The following is a 17,712-nucleotide window of genomic DNA, read 5'->3' as shown; positions in this document are numbered from 1 at the left end:
TCCCAAGCTGATGCCCAGTCCTGCGCATGGACCTATGTAACCTCTACCGGACGACCGCTGGTGTTTTTCGATCAGCTTCCACCTGGTTGGACAAGTAACTATCCGAGGATCGGTGGCAGCCCCGAGCCCAGCGCGATCGGACCAACTCCGAGCCCAAGGCCTTTTCCACCCCATCACAGCGCCCCGCCCCCGCGTCCATATTACAGCTCCCTGTCTTTAAAGGAGTGGATTTCAGCATTCTGAGACTTCGCGCAATTAATTATCTTTTCATACAGACTCGCAATCCATAATGTCCAAGCCAGCAATCGGTTTCGTCGGCCTGGGAGCCATGGGCTTCGGCATGGCCACCCACCTTGTCAAGCAGGGCTACCCAGTCCATGGCTTCGACGTCTTTCCAGCTTCCGTGGAGCGCTTCAAGGCCGCTGGCGGCATCCCTGCTTCGTCGCTACGTGAATCAGCCGAGGGCAAAAGCTACTACGTCGTGATGGTTGCCTCATCGCCGCAAGCGCAGTCTGTTCTCTTCGCTGAGGACGGTATAGTGCAACGTATGTGACCCAATCCCACAAAAAAAAATAAAAAAAAGAATGAATGAAAGAGAAATGAATGAGAAAAGACGAAAAAAAGAAAAAGACAAGAAGAACTGACCCTATGCAGACCTCCCACCAAACGCTGTCCTCATGCTCTGCTCCACTGTGTCCTCCATGTACGCCCAGTCCGTCGTCACTGAGCTTCAGAACCGCGGCCGCAGCGATATCCGGTTCGTCGACTGCCCCGTCTCCGGAGGCGCGCTGCGCGCGGCCAACGGGACGCTATCTATCATGGCCGGCGCGTCAGACGAAGCCCTTGCGGCGGCGCGCGATCTCCTGCAGGAAATGTCCGACGAGAACAAGTTATACCTGGTCCCTGGTGGCGTCGGGGCTGGGAGCAATATGAAGATGGTGCATCAGGTCCTGGCCGCGATCCACATCCTCGGGGCTAGCGAAGCCCAGGGCTTCGCGGCGCAGCTTGGTCTTGATGCCCGCGCCACGGCAGAGAAGATCCAGTCCTCGGACGCATGGACATGGATGCACGAGAACCGCTTCCCCCGAATGGTGGAAGAGGACTGGAATCCTGGCGTCAGTGCCTTGACCATTATCTTGAAAGATGCTGTACGTTCCCCCACCGGCTATTGTATGTCCCTCCCCTGGTCGAGAGTCGCTAATCAGCCTGCAGGGAATCATCACCACAACAGCCCGCCAACAGCGCTTCCCCAGCCCTCTCTGCTCCACTGCAGAGCAGACGTACATCTCCGCTCTGCTCCATGGTTGGGGCCCTAAAGACGACTCGGCCATGGTCCGACAGTACTATGCCAAGCCGCTCTCAGACGTAACCCCCTGCACCGACGCTGAAGCGGCGACCGAGCTGGTCTTGGATTACATGCGAGGTGTTAACCTCGTTGCTGCTGCAGAGGCCGTTGCATTCGCACGGTACCTCAATGTCGACCTCTCGATGTTCCATGTCCTTGTCAGTCAAGCGGCCGGAGCCAGCAAGATCTTCATCGAGCAGGGGTTGGAGATGATCGAAGGGCGCATTGGCGACAAGGCTCCCGCGGGGTCACCGACCGTCGACCAGGTCGCGACGAAGCTGGAGTCCGCTGTACAGAAGGCGCGGGATCTGCACTGTCCGCTGCATCTGGGGAACGAGGCGTTGAACCTGCTTTTCATGGCGCAGCGGCATGGATGGGGTGACCAGAGCAGTACGAGTGTGATTCGGGTATATGGCCAGTAGTGATGTACAATGTAATTCTTCTCTTCACATTCTTCACTTTCTTCGCTTTCTTCGCTTTCTTCGCTGTAGACAGTACGCATAGTATATGGGAGTAAAATGAGAATGATAATCTGGAGCTTTATATGGACACTCTGCGAGACTCTAGCCATACTCTAGCGATACTTTACGCGATACTCTATAGTATAGTCGGTAGATATTCAGTAGGATACTCAGTGGGATACTCAGTAGGAACTCTGAGCGACTCGATAGTACTCGGAAGTCAGAGGCCGTGTATCACCCGCACAGCTCACCTTTCTCGATTCAGGAAAACAACGTAATATCGCACAAACAGCGAGATCAAGTGGAGCTCCACATGAAAGGCCATGTTGCACTCGGCATCCACCACGGCAAGTCCACTGAGTCCCCCACGATCGTCTGTCGTCGGTCGGACTAACTCCGTGCGACGGCCTGCCCAGGTGGGTATACTCTGCCTGCACAGCGCGGGGTGTTATAAAACACCCTTGTCGCCTCTACCTTAACAGCACTATTATCTTCTCCTCCCTCCTCCCTCTTCCCCTCCATTATTAGTCCATTCGTTAATCTTGTCCATCACTGGTCATCTATCAAACTCAAAGGAAAAAGAAAAGAAACGCCAAAATGCCCCTCAACAAACCCAACCCCGCTCTGTCGATCCTCGACCATGCTTCGAAAAACAACTATGCCGTCCCTGCAATGTGCGTCTACAACGTCGAAGGCATCCTTGCGACGGTCCGCGCAGCCAACAAGAAGCGCTCGCCCGCCATGATCCAGCTCTTCCCGTGGGCCCTGCACTACGCCGACGGCCTCCTCGTACATGCCGCCGCCGAGGCCGCGAAGAGCGCTGAGGTGCCTGTCACCGTGTCCATGGACCATGCGCAGACACCAGAGATCATCCGGCGCGCCGCGGATATTGGTGGTTTCGACAGTATCATGGTTGACATGAGCCACTACGAGAAGGAGGAAAATCTGCGGCTAACGCGCGAACTGGTCGCGTACTGCCACGAGCGCGGGATCGCCACCGAGGCCGAGCCTGGCCGGATCGAAGGCGGCGAGGATGGAGTCGCTGATACGGCGGAGCTCGAGGGGCTGCTGACGACGCCAGAGGAGAGCGAGGAGTTTGTCGACACGGGGATCGACTGGCTCGCGCCCGCGTTTGGCAACGTCCATGGCGAGTATGGCCCGCGAGGTATCCAGCTGGAGTATGAGCGGCTGAAGAGCATCAATGAGAAAGTGGGCGACCGCGTCAGACTTGTGCTGCACGGGGCGGATCCGTTCACCGAGGAGATCTTCCGGAAATGTATCGAGTGCGGCGTGTCCAAGGTCAACATCAACAAGGTCTTGAACAATGAGTATGTGAAGGTACAAAGAGAGAAGGCCGGGAGGGTGCCGCTTACGCAGCTGCTGGAGGAGGCAACGGACGAGATGCAAAAGGCCGTGGAGAAGTGTATGGATATGCTGGGGAGCACGGGGAGGTACTAGTCTGAGTTCTAGGGTAGTCTGGACCAGTCTTTTTGTTCTTTTTGTATCTTCTTTGCATCTAATGAAGTGTACCCTAGCCCTGAGTATAAATCTAGCCGATCAGCCACGGTTTAAGAGAAGCGCAAATCGTCATCAGCATGGATCGAGTCCAGTGTGAGATAACGATCATCTAGTTGAAGCTGCACAGATCACGCATAGTTTCCTCAAGCCGTGCCTATCTTCAGTCCAAAACTTGACCTTCCTTCGTTCCCTGGACGTTCAATCCTCAACGCACTGCGCCGTTGCTCTGCCTCGTGACGGGATCATGTCCTGAGGTTTGCGCCAGCGATGCCAATAAGGGGATTTGACATACGGCAGGTCTACTCGGTAGAACTACACCTGCAGGCATCTAGGTTTGTCCTCTGGGAGGACACCTCATGGGAGTCGATTTACAAGTAGAATGTGAGGACCTGTAGAATCGACGCTGAAAATGACCTCTACTGAGGCCATAAACAGCCAAAATTTCCGCTCTTAACTGTAAACAGCAAGAAACCATCTTAACATTGTTATATGCACTCGCACCACTATGCACTGCCAGGTATTCTAGTCCCCACCTCTGACTGGTCTTGAATAGTACTTGACCACAGTAAGCTTCAGTTCATCTTAACTCATGACTAATTGACACCATAAAGGCCTCCTTTGCAACCCAATCCAGCTGCTTGGGATCTGACCAGCCTGGTCAAGTACTCTTATAAAATGCTACCTTTTCCCTGCCTCTTCTTTGTTTCTCTGTTCACCCTCCCTTTCACATGCTTGATAATCTTGATTCAATTCTGAAACCAGTTATTTAGGCTCCAGCCTAGTTCTCAACAACTATTTCTGACTATTTAAGCCCTGAACTTCAAGCCCAAGACCGTAGAAGGTCTTGCTGTTATTCAATATATTGGTGAAATTAAGTATTCTGTCAACTCTAAGTTAAGGTTTCGATTGTACCTTGTTCTGAGGTATGTCTCTTATGCAGTCCCTTTTATCACTATACAATAATGACTTCATACAATGTACAGATGACTGGCTTAATGTTTGTGGCTCAGATAGGGCCCCCGCGAAGCCCCTAGCCCTCAATGCCCCCGGTGACTTTCAACTTCCTGCTTTGTGGACCTGCGCCATAATCTGGCAACACATCACTAAGTGATCCGGATGACGGTTTTTGATAAAATACCCTTGCTTGGGAGAAGATTAGACGTGGTCTTATGGCATTACCCGACGTTGGTGCTCAAGTTGGGCTGTCGTTCTTCTAATTTATGGCAGCTATTTCTTACTCATATCATGGCAAGAACGGTGTCTCTGGCTTGCGTCGAGTCTTAGGGCTAGTCGGTTAATTATTAGGACAGGGTTAGTAGAGACTCGGCAGCGTCTGCTTCTTCTTTCAGAATTTCAGGGCTCTGGACTCTTATAGATTCACTTAACTAAGTCAGCAGTTAGTTAACTCTGTACTGTTTCTTTTGGATACCCTGGACTACTCGGTTGAGAGCTTGCTCAGATTAATGCGGTTTGTCCGTGAGTGTATCCGTCCAGAACCTCCTTTACGGCATAATACTAATGATTGTGATGTAGTGGTCCGACTGACACGTCTGTGCTGAGAAATTGGACTGAGAAAGCAGAATGAGGCGATGAAGGATTATATCCTGCTAAGAAGTTGGGGTCAACAAAGATGGCCTGGTAGCATACCTGCCAGATGATACTTCGAGGTCTTGTTCTGGTGGAGTACATATGGTGACGGGGACTAGCCACTATGATCTATCGCACAGTTTCATCTTAATTGTGCTTGGAGTATGCATAGGTGGTTGATTAGGGCTTCAAAGATAACCTGAGGCATATATACCGCTTACAATGGATTACACTCGTCTATACTTATTTAACAGCTAGCAATGGAGGTATGGTAACTACAAGGCCCTCATGGACACCCACACGCCTTGCTTTGCTCATTACTTGATAAATGTTTACCTCCTTAATATCAGATTATTCCAGCGCTTTCCGTGGAGTATTGGTATACTGACTATTATGGTAAAAGATCTCAGCCTATGCACGTACAGTAAAGACAGCACACTCCAATGCAAGCCCAAAACAACTCGCATACCATCTCTGCGCCCAATGCTCAGCTCCAGACTATGCGGCGCACCACGAACAAATTTCCCATTGACCCTAGCACCCTTCACCAACGCCCGAACACAGCTTCGGACATGCTCCTCACTCCAATCGAAGAAACAGTCCTGCTCGACTAGCGCAAGTTTTACTGGCGCTCTTACATGCACCGCACACTCTCTCCACTCGGAGATCAAGGCAGCCGAAAGAGACACGGCAAGTGGTAGATAGTTGAAGGGCTATTATATAGTAAATAGAGATATATAGAGAAAGAAAAATAGTTTGCTAATATATTTAGCCAAGTTTCTAGGCCTGCATGGATTTTATAAAAAATATTTAGGATATTACTGCCACTATTATATAGTAATACACAATATCAGGCAGTTCAACTTTCTGCGAGTAAACTATCTTGTCAAGATTCATGTCTTGAAGCCCAGCCTGATATAGGAAAGGGAGAATCTATGGATGCCTTGTACTTAATGATGGATGGCAGGACCTTCCCTTCTAGCTCTTATTATAGATACCGAACTAATGTGCTCAAGACCTGGTCTAGGCTATGTAACGGGCTGGATTCTATGCGCTGGTACGGCCAGACCGCTTGACTAGAAAGGTACAAGACAACTGATCAGAATTATAAGTTGCATCTAGCGCCTATATAGCAGCGAGGCCATGCCTGAGCACTTATCCTGCGGTTTATCCCATAACAGCAGCTAGACAATAAAGGATATAAATATATATGCTGGATAATTTAGAAAAAAGAGAGTGAAGAAGTTTAGCTAACAAGCTAGTCTAAGCTAAAGGCAGAACGGGCAGGATGGACAGAATCTGGGACTAGAGGTAATAAGAAACACAGTGCAACTGCAATTTCTGAGGGGAAAAGGTGGTAAAGCAGGTAGGTGTAACGGGCGTAGGCAGTATTATTTTCAACTGGCTGTCCTGTATAAACGAGTATCACAAGCTTAGAGAAAGAAACAAAAGATAGAAGCGCAGATATCTCTCCTCCCTTTATCAACCTTTCTGACTTTCCGGACCTGTATCCCGACGGATCCCTTTTCCAAAGTTATGACGACGGATCTCCTTTCCTAAGCTTCGAGGCCGCAATTTCCGAAGCTGTACACTGATGTTGCAGACACCTTATCTAGAACCAGGTCGAGGGCATGGCCGACAACCAAGATCCAGGCCATAGCCTGTGACAGTAGGTGTCCTTAAAGTAAGATAACAGGCAGTGACTGGTCAGTGCAGATATGGGAGGGAGAATAAGGGGAAAGAAGAAAGAGAGGCAGAACAGCAACGCAGTTCATATATACTTAAGAGGCCAGCGAGCAGTGATAAAAGCGCAAAACTAGCTGGAGGGAATCCACAGGTCTCGCTTTACAGTCTAATAGACGGTCATATAGTTCACATTCTTCGTGGTGGGTATGAAAGGACGTAGGCTTCTTCACCCTAGTTTATCTTCTTAAAGAGCAGTAACTGACATTGCCTTTACTAGTTATAGCGCTCGCTAGTTATAGCCCTCATTTGGCATAATTATTCAATCACTGTACTTTGGCTTGATGGCTGTTTCCAGGCAAATGCCACCCGACCGGGCTGTTCTATATCTAGATACCCTGAATTTAAATGCTAAAAAGTTTACTGGTGCCTTCTCGATATCGTTTCTGCGTTCTCAAAGACATTCGCAAAGATTTACCATAAGTCCTCAATATATAATCTTCTGGCGGGACGGGCTTTTCGTATAGTTGTCTTTCTCCAATGGGATCAATGACACATTTATGCGTTCCAAGCACACCAATCACTAACCAATGAATTCCGATGTAATGTGCATAACAATTTCTTATGAATTTTACATACATTGTTCAACATTTGTTTTCATGCCGCCTGAATAGAAGCATTCTCGAGTGGGGCGGGCTCGACATCCGCGCGTCTCCGCAGCAAAGTCAAGACCAGTCAATCCTCAGTCCTCTCCTTCCCTCCTCTCATCCCCAGCCATTCCAGTGCCAGTCGCACAATGCACGCTATCGAGCCCTTCTGGGGCCCCCAGACCTCCTACCTCAAGTACTTGCCCCTCTAGCCAATGCCGTCGCTATACTAACTGCGCTCAGTTTCTGTGAAGAAGACTACGTAATCACTCGCTACGTGGCCGAGTTCATCAACACCCTCAGCAGTCTGATCTACTGCTCATTTGGCCTGTTCGGGCTCTATCAGCTCTCCCAGCGCAAGCAGGGATCTTTCTCCCGCTGCATCCCGTACTACGGTCTCATTGGCGTGGGCGTCTGCTCTGCCGGGTACCATATGACCTTGAAGTACCATACGCAGATGTGTATGTTCTCCCTCGACCATCTATTATTATTATTACTACGGACCCGTCTAGCTTACACAGGTTTTCTTGGTCCACCGGCAAAACAGCCGACGAGCTTTCTATGCACCTCTTAACAACACCGCTTCTCTACCGTATCCTAACTTTCCAGAAGACCGAGTCGTATACCCGCCGGGTAGGGGTCATTCTGTCAATTCTCTTCACGATCGTCATGGTCACGCATATGATCATGGACGAGTTTCTGTTGCACGCCGTCTCGTTTGGCGCCGCAGTGCTGCTAATCACTATCAAAACAATCAAAACAATCCCGCAGCAGATCCATGACTCTGATATCAGACTGAACATCAAGATCGTCTCGCGGTTTGGTCTTATTTGCTTCATCTCTGGCTACGCGCTGTGGCTGGTTGATAACTTCTTATGTCTGTCCTTGACTTCTGTGCGGAGTGTGCTCGGGATGCCGCTGGCATTCCTGTTCGAGTTCCATGGCTGGTGGCACGTCTTGACGGGGATTGGCGGTTATATCGCCGTCGCTGTGGTTGATCTGATCACCGCGGGCGAGGCAGGAAGGGATCCCACGCCTGACATGGCGTTTCCGGTGCCGCTAGCGACAAGGGCTATCAGGGGTCTTATTAACAGGAAGGGCGATGGGAATAAGAAAGGAAAGTGAGTCTGCTTTGGGCTTAGAAATGATGTACTGTAGATTTTAGCTGTTGAATGAATGCTCGGATAGAATTGGGTCGTTTTTCCTATAGGCGCTGGAAACAGGTGATAGATTCCCAATGATGTCTAGAGGTATTCTTGAAAGGGTCTAAACACGGACATCATATCGACGCTTTATTATCGTGTATACTAGAGCTAGTATCTTACTACCGGCGTGCAGCTGTCCTTGATTAAGACCCTAATATGTGATTCCCATCTTCAGTGCGTTTGAATGGTACTCCGGTTGTCCGAAGTGGATCAAGTCTCAAATCGAATCCATGTCCATAAGCATTCAAGAGTCGCGACAATCAAGCCACGACATTAAAGTACTCCAATCGACGGGTATCGTAGCCCAAGGCTGCATTGTTCGGATATACCTGGCCTCTGTATGCGCTAAATGGTGTTAACCGGTTGACCGGCCAAAGCTCGGCGGTGGCGATACTCTATTGTAAGCCGGTTTATCTCCATATCATACTCAGTACTCTTAATAGAGCTGCCTGCATGCAGCAAGTGAATATGAACCGTGATATGATATTCACACATTTACACCTATAGAAACATCCGACGTCAATGGCCTCAAACAAGGGAATAAGCTAGATCAGAAAGGTACATAGGACAGAAGGAAAGAAGACAAACAACCAAATGCTAGAAGCGAATGAGACTGAAACAATTTTAGATTCCCCGCTGTCCCGACCTCTAGTGAGCAGCCAACATCTTCTTGATCTCGGAAATAGCCCGGGCAGGGTTCAGACCCTTGGGGCAGGTCCGTGTGCAGTTAAGGATAGTGTGGCAACGGTACACGCTCATGCTGTTGTCAATGGCGTGCTTGCGCTCGGCGGTCTTCTGGTCACGCGAATCGGCCAACCATCGGTAGGACTGGAGGAGGATGGCAGGGCCGAGGTACTCCTCGCTGTTCCACCAGTACGACGGGCAGGAGGTTGAGCAGCAGAAGCAGAGAATGCACTCGTACAGACCGTCCAGCTTCTTGCGGTCCTCGGGGCTCTGGCGGTTCTCAAGGCCCTGGAATGGTCAGTCATTTCACACCTTAACCGAATCGAAAGTCCTTACATCTTCGGTCTTGGTATCGCGCTGCAGGTAAGGCTTGATCGACTTGTACTGCTTGTAGATCTGGGTCAAATCGGGAACGAGATCCTTGACGACGTAGGTGTGTGGCAACGGGTAGATGCGGGATTCCTTGGTGGTGTCGGTAGGAATACGGCCTGCCATTGTTAACTCCTGCTCCATATCAAGGCTGCTATCGTTCTGACGGCCACGTACACAAGCAAGCAAGGGTGTTGACTCCGTCGATGTTCATCGCGCAGCTACCGCAGATACCCTCACGGCAACTTCGTCGGAAGGTCAGGGTGGGGTCGATTTCGTTCTTGATGCGGATGAGCGCGTCCAGCATCATAGGGCCGGTCTTCTTCAGGTCCAATTCGTAGGTCTGCATCTTGGGCTTCTCGGAGGGCTTATCGGGGTTCCAGCGGTAGACCTGGAACTTCTTCATCTGGGGCGCGGGCTCCTACACATCCAGACATTAGCCGACACAACGCCAGTGCTGATGGCGGCTGCTTCTCACCTGAGCAGACTCGACCGTCGCATACGAACGAGCAAAGGTCGCAGGACGGAAAAGCGACCTTGAGGAGGCGACAAGGCGCGAAGTTGTGCGAAGAGAGGCCATCGTAACTTTTTCCTTCAATCCGATTCACAAGGGATGAACTCAATGAGGGGAAACCGAAGTACAGAGGAGAGACCAAAAGAAAGAAGAGAGGAGAGGATCGCAGAGACAGCAGCCCGCTACAGTGATTAGCAAATGCAGTGCCAAAGAAGCGAGGATCAAGAGAGCAAGACCGTCAATCGTCACGAAGAGTCGTTTCTGCCACCAAAGGTAACCTCGGGTCTGGCGGTCGGCCCTTTGATGACTCAGCAACAAGCCACCAATCACGGCTAACCTAATAACAAGCGTCGGGCGGACACGGCAACCCTTGACTAGAAGACATATCCATGTCTACTGCGAGCACGGCAAATCCATTTGAGCGATGCTCTCTATCTTGCTACCACAAGCAGCTGATTACACGAATTACGCTGTATGGACATGGTCAATCGCCGACAACCTCCTTTCATCACAGCCGTAGCTCCGGTTGAGGCTGAACGGAGAGTTCCGAGTTGCCGTCCACCACTTGCCGACGTCATGTGATCCGGCCTGAGGCATGCAAAGAGGCAATGGAAACCTTCAGGCATCGACAGGCATCAATTTCAAATCCTTTGTGCCTAAGGCATTAATTTGATATGGAGTTAAGGCAACAACGCAGGCACCAAGGCTAAAAGGCCTCGCAACTAACCTCTACACTGTCGACGGAAATATCTCGGTTAAATGCAGCCCTATCGACCAAGTCCTTGCTCATCTTCGTTTCTCCACTGGAGCTCCGGAAGGTCTGCAGCACAGTGACATGACGGCAGTTCCGCAGGCTCCATCGGAATGACCTCCATGGCCTTTGACCACTTTTCATCCCCTCATTAATCTCCAGCTCATATAGAGCGTCGGCAGGGAGATTGTATAGCTGGGACCGCATATATGGCTTGCGCGGCTTGCGCTGACTGGTATTGTTACCGGATTCGAATTCCTCTAGCACAATGCGCTGCGTGGATGGAAAACCCCCATCCTCTGAGGAAGCTACACCGTTGCGGTTTCACTCTGAGCTCGACCTTTTGCCAGGGGCGCTTGAGACCATATTCAACAAGTTCGCAGCTCCTGCTTGGATTTCCGCAATTGCGAGGTTAGGCTAGCGTGTGGATCAATGTGTCAATGATTACCCACTGTGGACCGATAGGCCCCCTGCGATAACGACGACGCCCATCTGTCAATCGTCCGCTAAGGAGTAAGGCATCTTGCGGTGGTTGTCCGAGTGATACGATCAGGGTAGTTTACGGACAGCGATCTCATTCTCAACTGATCAACGTGCTTAACGAGCGTTGATCTGCGATGGAAAAAAATTTCCGAGTCTTATGAATCTCAGGAACCCCACAAACTCCGGCTCCGCGCGCAGTTTCAGCTCCTGCTTCAAACCCAGAAGTGAACGTGCCTCGATTCCAGCAATCAGCTCTCGTATCATGAACTGATCGTCGAGGTGTCAAGGTCAAGCAACATCTCACCCACCGCCAAGACGGAGGAATTGCTTGTTCGCGACTCGGGAAACTAGCATCAAGTACCGGGCCTCCTAGTGGACACGCTGAAACACGGCCAATCTTACATCGCCCCCTCGTCTTGAAGAATCCTGCACCTGGCTGACGCCAAACGCAGTGTCTGTGCCACCCACGGCTTACTTTGCTATAGGGCTCGGCCGGAGTTCCGCTATCGTGTCTCATCTATCTGAGGCCACCAGTATGGGTCTTCAATCAAGATAGAGTGGACTCTAAACGACTAAGCTACTCTTACAACATTTCATTGCGCCTACTCTACCCCGTTACTAAGTTAACATCAGCCTTAGAATTCCAAACGCCCATGACCAGGATATAAAACGGAACTTCTCCCCGTTCTCCGATAGTTCTTCATCCCGCCACATTCTCCAACCGCAGTCTTTCTTTGTCATTGCATTTCCCTTTGTTATTCTCCGGCTGGTCCAACCTGTTCGTTCCTTCGTTCTCTCACCAATCAACCAACAATACTTTTTCAAGCATATCCAATCACACCAACCATGAAGACCACTTTCCTCGTTTCCCTGGCCACCGCTGCCCTCAGCAGCACCGCCGCCGCCGTCTCCGTCAGCGGCTCGGCCGAGGGTTTCGCCAAGGGTGTGACCGGCGGTGGTAGTGCCACAGCCGTCTACCCAGACACCATCGACGAGCTGGTCTCGTACCTGGGAGACGACGAGGCCCGCGTCATTGTCCTCTCTAAGACGTACATTCTCCGTTCCTCGTGCTCGCTCGACCGACCCTGAATACTAACCTCCATTGTTCCCGTGTAGCTTCGACTTCACCGACAGTGAAGGCACGACCACCGAAACCGGTTGCGCACCTTGGGGCACCGACGCGGCGTGCCAGGTCGCGATTAACCAGAATGACTGGTGCACAAACTACCAGCCTGACGCTCCCTCCGTCTCGGTGACCTACGACAATGCCGGAACCCTCGGTATCACCGTTAACTCGGACAAAACGCTTATCGGCGAGGGCTCCGCCGGTGTGATCAAGGGCAAGGGTCTGCGCCTTGTTAGCGGAACCAGCAATGTCATCATCCAGTATGCACTTTTCTCTCCCCTTACCTGTTACCATTTCGAGAACGGTCATGATAACAGTATTCTTCTGCCAGAAACATCGCCATTACTGATATCAACCCCAAGTACGTCTGGGGAGGTGACGCCATCACTCTGAACGACGTGGATATGGTCTGGATCGACCACGTTACTGTACGTCTTACTTGCGCACGCCATACCCTAACCCTATCAGTGGTCCTACGGCCAGGAGTATATGCTAACGTTAGCAAAGACCGCTCGCATTGCTCGTCAGCACATCGTCCTCGGCACCGAAGCCGACAACCGCGTGACCATCTCCAACTCGTTCATCAACGGTGAATCCGACTACTCGGCCACTTGCGATGGTTACCACTACTGGGGTATCTACCTCGACGGCTCCAGCGACATGGTCACCATGAAGGGCAACTACATCTACCACACCAGCGGTCGTAGTCCCAAGGTCCAGGGTAACACTCTGCTGCACGCTGTATGTCCTTCATACCAACAATTGAAGACGATCTGACAAAGCTAATGCGAATAGGTCAACAACTACTGGCACGACAACTCTGATCACGCCTTCGAGATCGGTGAGGGTGCCTACGTGCTCGCTGAAGGAAACGTTTTCCAGAACATCCCCACCGTGGCCGAGGACCCCATTGAGGGTGAGCTCTTCGCTTCTCCCTCCGAATCTGCCAACGAGGTTTGCTCGACTTACCTTGGCCGTGTTTGCGAGCTCAACGGGTTCGGCAGCTCTGGCACCTTCAACCAGGCCGACACCGATTTCCTCAGCAAGTTCGAGGGCAAGAACATCGCATCCGCCGACTCCTACAGCAGCGTCGCTTCTAGTGTCGCCTCTTCTGCCGGTAACACCCTTTAAACTGTGCTGCTCGAGTGTCGTGCGCTGGTCGAGTTTGGTGGGATAAGCTATGGTAAAGAAGAGTTCGATCAAGCTTGTAACTTACTTATTCGCCTTGTAAATTACACTGCAATGCACGGAATCTATGCTGCTCAGTGGGCAAAAAAAGTGTGCCATTAGGTTGCTAGCAAGCTACCCTACTAGCCAATTGCCTTTTCGTCTCTTTTTTTTTTCCATAGTAATACATCTAAGGATACATTCCACCTGTGCCTATTGCACAATAAACAAAGCCGGGCCATAGACTGTCGCTCGAGCCACTGCCTCGGCATTGGCAAATGGTCCCCTGCGATTTACAACAGCCATAACCGTCAGCCCGTTCATGAGGAAATCGTCGAATGGGACAACGACATCAGCAGTTGACTTGTGCCCGTCACAAGCGACAACCTGCAGCGGGGCAACGATGGGCGCGTTGTGCTGGTTGATGTATGCAACCCACAGGAGGCTTTCCTTCGACTCGTCGGAACCGTGGCTCCAAGAGATCTGAATCTTGTGTGTGCGGGGTTCAGGGCGAGTCATGATCTCAAGAGGCTCAAAGATCCGCAGTTTGATGTCTCCGAGGTTGGGGCAGGTGCCGGGAAGGGCGAAGCTGTTCGCCCAGGTAAAGGCGAAGTCGACATCGCTTGTTGTCAGAGTCGGGACCTCGCCGGGGTACTTGTCCTGGAAGGTCCGGAACCATCCTTGCTGGGCGCCCTTGGTGCCGATTATGCCCGTCATGATCCGCGCAAGGGCCGCGTCGCCGTGAGTTGCAAAGCGCTCTGTAATGTCCTGGAGGGTAGCAAGCGAGTGAGAGGTAAAGGTGGTAGCCAGAGCAATGGCTTCATCGATGTTCGTGACAGGGAACCAGTAGCGGCACGGCTCAATAGTTGGGATGCCGAAGTGTTGCAGGGCATTGTTGGCTGTAAGAGCGTGTATTTCCTCTTGCTAAGAGCTAGTCAGCCTATGACAAATTAATAGGAGATCGAGACAACCTACCGCGAGGGTGGCCATGAGGCTCCGAAGGGCAAACTCTCGCTCAGCATCATTGATGAATACGTAACCAGGAACATTCCGGCTGATGTTCCCAATAAGCTGGTCGAAGAAAGCAACCTCAACGTGCTCTTGGAAGGCGAGCAGTTGCAGGTTTGTGATCCCCGCGGCGCTGACGTTGGTGGGCAGAGGTAGGCCGGGAAGTGTGCCATGGGCGGCTTGCTCTATCTGCTGAAGCTGCTCCGGACTGGGATGAGGCAGACCATGTGGGAGTAGAGGCGTGTTGTCAACGTTCTCTGCTGTTGGGGCAGCGAATGCAAATGAGAGGGATGGTACCAAAGCAAGAAGTGGCGAAGAGAAATGCATTTTGACGATGGGTAAGTAACAATACCAAGATCAGAACGTGGACAAGATAGAAATGCAAAGATAACTGACAATGGTCTGAAACAGACTGTGCCGGGACGAGGACAATAATGAAGAAGAACAAAACTCGAGAAGGGAACAGGCGCTTCTTTTAAGCTGCCGGAGCATGCCCATCGAGCCTTCCAATTCTGTGCTGCTGGCGCAACTGCTGGCTGCAGGCGGGACAGTACCCAGAAGGTAAGAGCCAGGAATCGCCATTTCATAAGGAAGGAGCACTTCATTTGGACTGCAAAATAAATGCCGCAGGGAGTCATGAAAGGAGACAGCGTAGACAGATTAGACAGATTGAGACGCCTATTATCAGATCAACAAGGAGGACAACCCCCCCAGAGCAGACGCGCCCATGAAAAACCGCCACAAGAAACCAAAACTGCTCAGAAACAGTTGACCCAGCTCCTGTCTCTTATCTAGCGTCAGGACTATCCCACCTTTCCTGGTCAATGAGCCTGACGGCTCAGCAGCACTCCCGCTTGCATCAAGCTCTTGCACCATCTGCGTCAGCACAATAGACCCGCCAACAGGAACGGCGATACACATCCCCCATGCCCTAAGGATAGAGTACATCAAAATGGCAAAGGCAGGGCTAGCAGCTCTGCCCCGTCGCGCCGTGTGTCGGCCGTCTTCCTCGTCTCGTTTGCGAATGGGCGATTCGGTTTGGGAACATAGATTGTATCCTGAGATGAGTAGAGCATGACTGATACCGGTAGTAAGGAAGATGAATACCCACCCCGGCATCGGTGTTTCGGCGGTTAATAGGATAAAACAACCTGAGGCGAGAAGACTAAGAGTCCAACCAGCGCGGATAATCCAGCGTGGCCGGAAAGGATATCTACCGATTCCTAGCTTCGCCGTGAGAAAGAGGATTGGGAGAGCAGGAGCGGTGATGGTCATGATGCTTACGCCCATAAACGGCGTGGAAAACTCTTTGACGAGGAAGAGATACACAGACAGGCCCTGCAAGTGCCAAAATACCTAAGGGCATCGTCAGCAAGATCCAGTTAATTCAAAAGGTGATTACACTGACCAGAAGTCCGTGAAATGTGCTGCCAACATACAGCATGATCTTGGATATGGAACTAAATATCCCGAGATTGAACATCGGCCGCGACACCCAGACGCTCTCATAAAGCACTAGCACCACCATCGCCAGCCCACCAATGCAACTGGTGGCTAGAATGCGCCAGTCCTCCCCTCCGTTTTGTGGCTGCCCTACCCAACTGCATGCAACCAAGAGTGACCCAATCCCCAACACAGTCAACATAGCTCCTACCCAATCCATCTCACGCGCCGCACGCCTGGAGATGCTCTTGCACTCCTTCAAGTCGATTGCAAACGGAGCCACAAACAGACTCAGGCCACAGAAAATATAGCTGAAATAGAATGTCCAATTCCAATTCCCGTATCGAGCAAGGACCCCTCCAGATACCGGTCCAAGGATTGCTCCAAGCACCCACGCACGACACTTGTAGTCGGAAAATCGAACACGTTGGGGATATGGAATAAGGTCGGTCACCAGGAGCGACGAGACCGCAATGGCACCCCCATTGCCCGTTCCCTGAACCAGTCGGCCTACAACAAGGCAAGTCACACTCAACGACCCGCTGCACACTCCTGTTCCGGCTATGGCTATGACGACGGCGACGATCAAGATTGGTCCTTGACCAAAAACTTCAGACAACATGGCGAAGATTGGCTGACTTGCTGCCCTGGCGGCGAGGTACGACGTGTCCACCCAAAGAACGGTCCGAAGCGGTTGTTCGAACACAGCTGACAGGACCTGCGAAAGAAAGGCTGCATGTTAAGACTGATCGGGGACCAAATTCTAACAACATACCGGTATAATAGGCACCAACATTGTCGCGTCAAATGCATCTAGCATTGCCACGAAGGAGACGCAAATCAAAACAAGCCATTCTCTAAGTCTTGGTCGCCAGACGACGCTCTCTGAATCGGCCGACGAGTCAGAAAATGGAGGACGCTCCAGGTAAACGCTTTCCCCCAAATCCTCTGCACTGATACTTTCGTGCAACTGTGTCCTTAACCCGTCGTCGGCGTGACCGAGGTCGATAGATTCTGCCCTCATCCGGCAGAAATCCACCAAGCTGTCAAGCGGCTTATTTCATCGGAGGACGCCTCTTGCCGGTTATGATGTTTGGGTCAGAGTTTCGACGCCAGTATGCCGAAGCAGTATATATCATATAGTACGAGCCAGTCGGCGCTGAGTTCGGTGATGCGCCCACTCATTGTGGGTTAGGGTGACCAGAGCCTGGTCGGAAATTATTGCAGGTGGGTAGCAAAATACACCGAACGATCGTCCATCGTAGGGTTAAACCATGCGTGACTGTTAAGCATTCCATCCCCCTGGGATAGAGCACGCCTTTATCATCAGCGATACTATTCGTCGCTATAAGCGTCTGGTATGCGAGCACGGACGTACGACCGCGGATAACAGCATCCTCTCAAACACCTTTGCTGTGGAACAGGTTTGGCGGGTACGTAATGGACGTAATAGGGCAGCTTTTCGGATAATTCCTGCATGAAGATATGCAATTAGGGGCTCCAAAGCTGGTTTTCGTCTAACCTGCAAAGGATCAGCATAAGTAGCACGGTAACTGAAAAGCCTATTGCCAACAAGAAAATGGAGAACAACTATAAATTAGGCTCAATTGCTTGGTTCTCTATGTCTAGAAGTCTTAGCTATGTATATACTCTTAGTCAAGTTTGTTTCGCTCTGTAGCTCTCGATGGTGCCCGCGACACATCGGCTGTCGATATACTGCT

The 17,712-nt window shown here is 51.2% G+C and overlaps 7 protein-coding genes across 7 annotated transcripts, besides 1 other annotated feature; 4 read left to right on the top strand and 3 right to left on the bottom strand.

The window, feature by feature from the left end:
* Positions 1–17,712: part of a sequence feature (contig 1.38 569..233386(1)) that runs on past both edges of the window.
* ANIA_02335 (NAD(P)-dependent oxidoreductase) lies at positions 290–1,767 on the top strand (the record flags this gene model as incomplete). The annotated part of the gene is made up of 3 exons (XM_654847.1): positions 290–545; positions 655–1,148; positions 1,213–1,767. 3 exons carry the CDS (start codon positions 290–292, stop codon positions 1,765–1,767), a joined length of 1,305 nt encoding a protein of 434 aa, XP_659939.1.
* On the top strand, positions 2,404–3,368 carry ANIA_02334 (class II fructose-bisphosphate aldolase; the record flags this gene model as incomplete). The annotated part of the gene is made up of 1 exon (XM_654846.2): positions 2,404–3,368. The coding sequence occupies one exon, from the start codon at positions 2,404–2,406 to the stop codon at positions 3,262–3,264; it is 861 nt and encodes a 286-aa protein (XP_659938.1). The 3' UTR covers positions 3,265–3,368.
* Positions 7,391–8,589, top strand: ANIA_02333 (ceramidase; the record flags this gene model as incomplete). Its single annotated transcript, XM_654845.1, has 4 exons — positions 7,391–7,437; positions 7,485–7,702; positions 7,789–8,362; positions 8,580–8,589. 4 exons carry the CDS (start codon positions 7,391–7,393, stop codon positions 8,587–8,589), a joined length of 849 nt encoding a protein of 282 aa, XP_659937.1.
* Positions 8,927–10,217, bottom strand: sdh2 (succinate dehydrogenase iron-sulfur protein subunit SDH2). The gene is made up of 4 exons (XM_654844.2): positions 9,978–10,217; positions 9,677–9,920; positions 9,467–9,618; positions 8,927–9,418 (listed from the first exon to the last, which is right to left on the bottom strand). The coding sequence occupies exons 1-4, from the start codon at positions 10,077–10,079 to the stop codon at positions 9,095–9,097; spliced, it is 822 nt and encodes a 273-aa protein (XP_659936.1). The 5' UTR covers positions 10,080–10,217; the 3' UTR covers positions 8,927–9,094.
* ANIA_02331 (protein pelA) lies at positions 12,094–13,504 on the top strand (the record flags this gene model as incomplete). The annotated part of the gene is made up of 5 exons (XM_654843.1): positions 12,094–12,296; positions 12,364–12,633; positions 12,705–12,801; positions 12,842–13,114; positions 13,169–13,504. 5 exons carry the CDS (start codon positions 12,094–12,096, stop codon positions 13,502–13,504), a joined length of 1,179 nt encoding a protein of 392 aa, XP_659935.1.
* On the bottom strand, positions 13,754–14,875 carry ANIA_02330 (protein lsdA; the record flags this gene model as incomplete). The annotated part of the gene is made up of 2 exons (XM_654842.1): positions 13,754–14,464; positions 14,516–14,875. The coding sequence occupies 2 exons, from the start codon at positions 14,873–14,875 to the stop codon at positions 13,754–13,756; spliced, it is 1,071 nt and encodes a 356-aa protein (XP_659934.1).
* On the bottom strand, positions 15,233–17,015 carry ANIA_10286 (uncharacterized protein; the record flags this gene model as incomplete). The annotated part of the gene is made up of 3 exons (XM_050613018.1): positions 15,233–15,904; positions 15,957–16,709; positions 16,767–17,015. 3 exons carry the CDS (start codon positions 17,013–17,015, stop codon positions 15,233–15,235), a joined length of 1,674 nt encoding a protein of 557 aa, XP_050468862.1.

The sequence above is a fragment of the Aspergillus nidulans genome, chromosome VII (assembly GCF_000011425.1).
Source record: "Aspergillus nidulans FGSC A4 chromosome VII".
Classification (NCBI taxonomy): domain Eukaryota; kingdom Fungi; phylum Ascomycota; class Eurotiomycetes; order Eurotiales; family Aspergillaceae; genus Aspergillus; species Aspergillus nidulans.
Note: the sequence above shows the minus strand (reverse complement) of the source record. Positions and strands in the feature narration are given on the sequence as shown.

Coding starts and splice junctions, on each gene's coding strand:
- sdh2 (XM_654844.2), bottom strand. CDS start 10,079: ATGGCCTCTCTTCGCACAACTTCGCGCCTTGTCGCCTCCTCAAGGTCG. Junction 9,921..9,977: donor CGACGGTCGAGTCTGCTCAG/GTGAGAAGCAGC, acceptor CTGGATGTGTAG/GAGCCCGCGCCCCAGATGAA. Junction 9,619..9,676: donor CAACACCCTTGCTTGCTTGT/GTACGTGGCCGT, acceptor TAACAATGGCAG/GCCGTATTCCTACCGACACC.